This window comes from Labeo rohita, chromosome 1, assembly GCF_022985175.1.
Source record: "Labeo rohita strain BAU-BD-2019 chromosome 1, IGBB_LRoh.1.0, whole genome shotgun sequence".
Classification (NCBI taxonomy): domain Eukaryota; kingdom Metazoa; phylum Chordata; class Actinopteri; order Cypriniformes; family Cyprinidae; genus Labeo; species Labeo rohita.
This window is the reverse complement of record NC_066869.1, coordinates 43,704,781-43,712,929: the sequence shown is the minus strand read 5'-3', so window position 1 is coordinate 43,712,929 and position 8,149 is coordinate 43,704,781. Positions and strand designations below refer to the sequence as shown.

The 8,149-nt window shown below is 34.4% G+C and overlaps 1 protein-coding gene across 1 annotated transcript; it reads right to left on the bottom strand.

Moving 5' to 3' along the window:
- Positions 1–5,378: 5,378 nt before the first annotated feature.
- Positions 5,379–6,500, bottom strand: LOC127166655 (interferon-induced protein 44-like). The gene is made up of 4 exons (XM_051112104.1): positions 6,183–6,500; positions 5,901–6,072; positions 5,620–5,720; positions 5,379–5,510 (listed from the first exon to the last, which is right to left on the bottom strand). Exons 1-4 carry the CDS (start codon positions 6,252–6,254, stop codon positions 5,379–5,381), a joined length of 477 nt encoding a protein of 158 aa, XP_050968061.1. The 5' UTR covers positions 6,255–6,500.
- Positions 6,501–8,149: the final 1,649 nt, after the last annotated feature.

The window sequence follows — 8,149 nt, the reverse complement described above, 5'->3', positions numbered from 1 at the left end:
ATTATTTAATGAAAATGTGCACAAGTAATCATACTGTTTTTGCATCAAAATATTAAGCAAACACGCAGAAGACAATGGAAACATCTATTTTCTACAAGTAGCTCATATCAAGACGCGTTGGCGTCATTAACCAACAGGCCCGTAGCCAGCCTAGCGGAAGGGGGGGTTCTTTTTTTCCAAAAAGTGGACCTTTTTCAGTTCCCACTCATTTTGTATTTAACTCTGAGGTTTAAATACTTCATTTTGTTGACTACTCATACACCAATTTGTGCTGTATTATCATGTGTGCTGGTATTTTAATAAGAATGATTTTTTGATTCACCAAAAATATTTACTACAATGTTGTCAAACTGCTTACCAAGATATCGCCTTGTTCAGTAAATATACACAAATACCTAAAGCAATAAGTAATTTAATTAAATGATCATTCATTTAATTAAATTAGTTATTGCATTTTTAATGCAATAAAATCACAGATTCTTTGTACTGACACATATCCAAATGGTGGGTGGATGTGTGTCCCTCTAGGGGGGTCTGGGGGCATGCCCCCCAGGAGAAAATTTTACACATTTTAAAGTGAAATTCATTAATTTGGTGCACTTTAAGAACTCAAAAGTAAGAGCTCCAACCCATGTTCATTGTACAAATTGAACAACCAAAAAAGTTGATGACAGTCTGAAAAATCGGTTCTAGAACTGCCCCTGGTGAGAATATACTGTGTTCTTCCTTGATCCATGCTACACCCTTCCACTGAGTTTTCTGAGCCCCCATTCTGGGCCCCTTTCAACCTCTGAGCCCTATGCAGTCTTTCCTCCTTTCCAAAATACAAATATCAATATATTTTTTTTAAAGACCTGCAGAAATAGAATTAATATGGAAAAAGCTGTCTAGTAATATGTTAAACTGATATCCTGATTTACAGCTCAGATAATGTTCATTATCAAAAACAGTGACATCTGTTAAAATTGTAACAACCTTATTTTTTAAAAAAACTTTATTATGGACAGGACAGATCAGAAAGGACAGGAAGTGATATGGGCGGCGGGAAAGGTCCCCGAGTCGGGACTCGAACACGGGAAGCCCGGAGCACGCTGCCCACAAGGCCATCGGCGCCTACAACCACCTTATTTTTGTATGATGAAATTATTCATGAACTGTGAACTGTGATCCGAGCGGACAAACGGTCCGTGTGGCTCGCTTCAAATGGCTACCACATTTAATCCATAACGCTATTTTTGTCTTTCCGTCCCCAAATTTAAGACCTCTTGAAATTATAATTAAGACTTTTCTTATACTTATTAAGGTATTTAATACTTTTTATGGCTTTAAAAGTGCGTTGTTATTTAAAAGAACACTTGTTTAAAAAAAAAAAACCTACATAAATTCCGGACCTTTGACTGGATGGGGTGGGTCGTTCGAACCACCCGAACCCTATAATTATATAATTCACATGCAGCTCCACCCCGTTCTGCACGCTGCAGCCAGGACCTTCTCCCTTTCCGCTTATGTAAGCGAGCCGGGCACACCTTTATGTTGTAAACTTCAACATTGTATAATGCATTAAAGCGGCTTTCACACCGAACGCGGAACAACTCATTTGGAATTTGTCCGCTGCGTGCACGCCTTTCTCGCTCAGCTGCGCGTGCGCTTTGGTCGAGGCAGAAGCAAGCCGTCCTCACACGTAGAACGTGGGCGGACATTATGCAAATATGTTACTTTGTGACGTGTGGCCCAGAGCCGTATAGAGAGAGAGTTGCGACAACGATTTTGGAAGGATGTTCTTTTTGGCCTTTATGACCTCAACAGAACTAAAACTATGCCTAATGAAACTTTCATTATTAATCTAATTATTCTGTTTGCCAAAATATTACATTCATAAATGTAAGTTTGCGCATTCCAAAACATCCTTTTTTGCTTTTAACAATGAGGTCAAGCAATATGTCAACTCGATTAAGCATTCTCTTAATCAAAAGGCAACAAAAACTGTGAATGTTTGTAAACACTTTGATATCTTTTTGTAAATTCGTACTTCCCCTGGCAAAATGTGATGATGTGAGTCTTGTTTATGTTTTGTTTATGTTAAAACACCTGCAATGTTGGAAAATGCACATTTTGTTATTTTTATAATGGACATTAACATTCCTGTAATGTGCAATTGTTGAATAAAGCATTTATATATATATATATATAAAAAAAAAAAACGTTGCAACAACGGAAGTTCAAAACGCTCGATCGTCACGTGATTTGTGTAGACTTCAAATAGTTCCAGGAAGTTCATAGCGGCTATTGGAATACATGGAGTTGGAGAGGCAGAACTGCGATTTTGGTTAATTAGTAGACAATAAAGAATGTATTTACATCATTTATAAAATACATCGATATGCATATGTAGTATGCATACGCAGTTATATCAGTGTTGTATTTAAAATATAAAATACGCTAATATTTGAGGATTAATGTGGTCAACTATCGCTACTTGCCTTGTTAACATATTTTAGGCTAAAATAACTTTGGTTAAAAACTGCATTTGCTGTTTTGAAATGGTATTGTCTTGTTGGTATGTTGTCTTAATACCAAATAAGTGAATTATAAAATTAAATTAAGGAAAATTCATCTTGTTTAATGTTTTTGATTCTTGTTCAACCCATAATTATTAATATATAAATATTTTCATAGTATATTCAACTTAAAACATTGTTTTTACACATTTAATCATATATTTTACGTATGTTGACTTTTGTTATACACTTATTTACAGCAACTGATTTATTCATTTATAATAAACGGAAAAGCATGTTGTCCTTGTAGTTTCCTGTGCTAAATGGGAATAATCCAGAGTCACTCAGAAAGCAGAATGAATTTATGGTTTTCCTACTGACATGGAAAGGAGAAAAAAGATGCATCAAGTTTTATTTTATTCACATTTATTTGTATAGCACTTTTTATTATACACAGTGTTTCAAAGCAGCTTTACAGGAAAATTAATGTTTCTACGTTACAAATAAGAGTTCTGTTAACAGGTGTAACTGTCAAAGTAATGTTCATATGGCAGAAATGTTCTAAAATTAGGCAATACAAATCATGCAGTTAGTTAACATCATGTATTCAGCAGAAACAATTAATACATTAAAGCAATGATCACATGATTTGACCATGTTGATTATAATACAAAGAAAATTTGGTAGTTTTGTGTGTTTATTCAGAGTTGGCGTCATCTGAAGTCCTCTCAAGGCTTGGTGTCATGTTATGACGTCATGAGGTGTTCTCATTACAGGGAGTCTTCAGGTGGTTCTTGTTCTGAGAGCAAAATAGAGAAGGAGAAAAACATGGGAGAAATGGTAAAGTGATGCTCTATCACATATTAGTCCTGTGGCATCGCTGCTTCTCCACACACAGTGTTTCTACAGTAGATAAGAAGTACAAAAGTACAGTAAATATAAAACACAGTAATAAAGTACATGTTTACTGTGATTACATTTATTAAAGTTGAAGTCAAAATTTTACACACAGTTTCCAGAATTTGAATTAATTTACCAATATTAACACAGTATTAAGAATGAAGTGTATGTAAACTTTTGAACTGGGTCATTTTTATAAATGTAACTATTATTTTCTCTTATGGACTATATGTAAACAACATCTTTTATGTGAAATATCTCGTTCAGGTCAGTACTAAATGAACAATGTTTAAACGTATTTATTTTGGTAATATAAATTATTTTAATTAATATTTTGCAGTATCGGCAAGGTGTATGTAAGCTTTTGACTTCAACTGTATACAGTAGTGGTATTTAATATATTTCTGGTAATTTAGCCTGGTATGATTCTGAAAATTGCCTGCCTCTATTTTATTCTTAGGTACATCAGCATCCTTTTCAATAAATTTAATTCTAATATTTCCACCAGCAAAAATCACGTTTAAAAGCCTCAATTACACAACGATGAATTAAACTGCTTTAAGAGAACGAATAATACCCCCCTAAATCTACTAATTTAGTGAGGAATTATGCGTTTTAATGCATAAGGTAATTTAATTAACTGCTCTGATAATATATAGTTTTGTTCTATAAATGTCTTACTTTGTAAAAGTCGATCACAGCGGTCTCTTCTGCTGCATCTCTATGGCGTTGATAGTATTAGCGCTAACTTCCGGGAACTATTGCGCGCCTCCACGATCCGCCATTGCTGTAAAAAACTGGTCCATTGGAGTCAATGGAGTTGTCGCAACTCTCTCTCTATACGGCTCTGGTGTGGCCATAACAGAAAAAGATTCGAATGGCTGACGACTGGTGCAGGCAAATGTGAGCTGACTTTTTTTTTTTTTTTTTTTTTTTTTTTGATAGACAATAACTTTATGTATCGTGCACTGTCGGCTTCACAACTTTGCAGATAGTTTATGTTCACATTCAGCTACATGAAACACTACATGAAAGATCATATTTGAAAAGGCATAATAGGGGCACTTTAAAAAGATTAGTACATAAACATGAGTACCTCTCCACCATCCAATCAGAGTCCACATGGTAATACAATACATCAATATGCTGAATTAATTTGATTGCCAAGTAGGGATAACTGGCTTTGTATGTTAGCCTACCTTGCTAATTTATATTATTAAATATTATTAAATATTATTACCCTAGATGGCTTGAAGAACACGGCTTTTAGATTAAATGTTAAAACGGCTTGCGATAGAAAGAGTCGTCTCTTACCAGTTAATTGTGGCTACACAAAAGTAACTCCACATACAAGTAACTCCAAAAGACACAAAAGTAACTCCGTTTCTACCAGCTGGAAATCTGAATGCAGCTCTCTAGCGACTCCCAGCGGTGGAAAGGAAATTTCTCTGTTGTAGATATAGCAGTAACCTGGGGGAAACCTGTCTGGAAAGTGGTTAAATGATTTTCGAACAGAAAACCAGACAGGCCTAAACACAAGAAAACTTGAGCTTGTGCTTGAACTTTGGGTGACAGAAGTGAAATACACCAGAAGTGAAACGCAAAGAATAGATCTGGTTTCAACATGACTTTCAAGCTAGTTAATTAATTACACTTTCTCTCAGTCTGAACTGCTTCACATATCCTAATTCATTGTATTGGGGACATGATAAAACATGTATCATTGAGACAGGTAAACAATTCAATACTAAATAGGATTTATTCAGACACTATGACCATGTTTAGGTAGTTTAATAGTTTTAATGCTGTTAAATGGGTGTAAAAATGCTTAATATGTGCACAATAGTGCAGCATCTTGTATTTCTATTTTGTGATTTACATAACTTTTACATAACTTTTCATTTTTTTTTTTTTTTTATTATTTAACATATGTGGTTTTTGTCAGTAGCTTTCACTATCCTCCAATCTGTCATTGGCAATCTAAACAATCTGTTCAAGTGCCTTTAGTATCAGAATGTCAGTGTCATCATTTGTGTCGATCTCATCATGGTAGTTCTTCACTGGGAAGATGTGGCTCATCGGCACACCCACTTTAGCACTGCACAACTCCATCTGGACAGGAACAGATGTTAGGTCAGAAAAACTGGACATGGCTGTTACACAAAACCAGATCAACATGTGCAAACTGTAAAAGTATACATCTTTGTATAATATCACATACCTTCTCTTTTATCTTCTTGCTTCTGTAGATCTTCCTGAGATCATTTTTGACCAGAGGACATGCTTCATCCACTTTAGTCATGACAATCACTTGAGGAATCCCTACAGAACACGCAGAGACAGTGTGGAGGTTCTTTAACAAGTTTTTTTCCCCCTCTCAATAAAATTGAGCAAATTCATAGCAATGTTTGTTGAAAGGCATGTATATATCCACATAACTGAACCACATTTTCTGGACCTTCATATAGTGTAAACAATCAAGCGGAAAAGTGAAGATTTTACCCTTATCACTGATTCTCTGGCGGATGATCTTCAACTTGTCAATAAGACGATCATCTGTGAACTGGACTGTATTTGCGTCTATGACATAAACCAGGCAGAAAGACTGGTCGGAGAGGTTGGGGTCACAGGTGTAATGTTGATCATTATAACTGAGTGCCTGCTCCTGGTTGAACTAAAATTGGAAATTCAATAAAATATGTTAAATGTCATATCTACTGCACACATACAGTACAAATTTTTAATTAAAATAATATTTTTACAATTACTGTAGTGCTTTATTACTTTATAGCCATCCTTCACATGTCCAAACACAGCGTTGATGATGTCTTCCCTTTTGTGACCCAGCCAATACATCAGGTTCCATACCCATGATGTCCTTGAAGACGAAGGGCAATTTTCTCCCCCCACTTCTGATGGGGAATCCTTTAAGCTACAAAAGAAGACAAAATACAGCTAGTGCTGAGGAGGTGATCCGCCCTCGAAAGACATTATTGACAGAGTTAATAAAGCTGGACTTTCCTGCTCCAACTTGTCCAGCTACCAGGATCCCAATATATTTCACATCTGGATCACTCAAACAGAACTCTGTCAGCCTCTTTTTCAGCACTTCTTTTTGCCTGTATCAAGACATAACACAAATTACAGGTAAGGATCAAGTTAGAAATGCTTTGTTATGTGTGTTTTGTTTAACAAACAGATGCAACCATGATGACATGACTTTCTATTCTGATGCATTTCTGTCTACCGTTGTTGCCACTTGTTGAATGCACTGCAAGCCGCTAAAAAGATTTTACAAACAAGTGCTAATGCCACAGCAAATAAGTTGAAGTTGGACATAAAAAAAATATTGCCTGCAATAATATGGCTATGCTGGTGCAGGAAGTATTAAATCTAACACATCACATGACTTATACGAAAGTCTTTAGCCTATGTCATAACACAAGACTAAAATAAACCGCACTATCGCATGCAAACATTTGCATCTTCCATCCTGAAAATAGGTTATTTTGCTGTAGCTACAACCCAAAATTAGCAGAATTACTACAAGTGTATCAAATTATAATCAAAACCACTACATGTTGCACTTTTTAAGAGAACAAATCATAAGATAATATAAAACTATTTGATGAAAGAAACCAATTATATTTTTAAAAGAAGTGTACCTTTTCATTTTATTTTAGCCTTATTTAATTAGCTTTATTTTAATCAATCAGTATGAATGAATGAATCAATCAATCAATAAAGCCTATTGGGGATTTTGGTCTACATATATAACAGTTTATGAAATGTGCTATGTATTTAATTTACGTCCAGTCAAAGTCCCTCCATGGTTTTTCCAGTTCTAAAAAATAAACAAATAAATGAATAAAAATACAGATCATATAAACAGTCAAATGAAATTAAATTAAATTAAATTAAATTTGTGTTTCTTTCTCTGAAAATGTATCTACTTGTATCATGTGTGTTCTTTATAAATACAATATTACTGCTAATAAAAAAGCTCTACTCTGTAATGCACTATTCACTGTAAAGCTGCTTTGGAAGATGTATTTTGAAAAGCATTTTATAAATCAATAATACTGAGTGCAATAAGATGTGTAAGAACACTTATACAATACAGCAAACAGCCAGTAGAGAAACTATTGATACACTATTGGAATACACTAATTCACAGCAGATATATTCTTTTACACATGCAAAACCAAAACATAAACTTTAAAACTATTGGCTTTACATCATCAAGTCAGCCATCACGTTATTTTGGCATAAGGATAGATATAAAAACATTGATTAGTTAATAAATTGATGTTTTCTCATAAAAAGCATACAATTTCCTATTAATTCAATAGAATGTATGGGAATACTAGGGAATACCAATACAGCGGTGCCGTGGCTTCACTTTTTTGATGTCACGAACAATCCAGTTTTCTATTATAGATCGGTGGGTCTGACACATATTGTGAAATAGCGAATGATTGACTGATTCGAAAGTACAATGAAACTCTGAATATGAAATCAAAATCTGAATCTGATAGTACTATTGACCTAGAAAAGCAAAAGTTTCTGTGAAAAGCACTGTGTTTTCAGTACTGTTATTGAACATAGCACAAAAAGTGAAGAATAAAGTAGTGGTGCTATCAGTTTAGCCAATAACATATGAGATACAGGGGTGAAACATAACTCAGTTTTTACTATTTGTTTAGTGTTTATTTAAATAGTTAATCAAAACATTTAAAATATTGGTGTTT

What these genes read in the sequence shown, in the direction of transcription:
- LOC127166655 (XM_051112104.1), bottom strand. Translation starts at nt 6,254, where the DNA reads ATGTATTGGCTGGGTCACAAAAGGGAAGACATCATCAACGCTGTGTTT. An exon ending in ATGTGAAGGATGGCTATAAA is followed by an intron (nt 6,073 to 6,182) that starts GTAATAAAGCAC and finishes TTCCAATTTTAG; the next exon opens with TTCAACCAGGAGCAGGCACT. An exon ending in GCAAGAAGATAAAAGAGAAG is followed by an intron (nt 5,511 to 5,619) that starts GTATGTGATATT and finishes GTTCCTGTCCAG; the next exon opens with ATGGAGTTGTGCAGTGCTAA.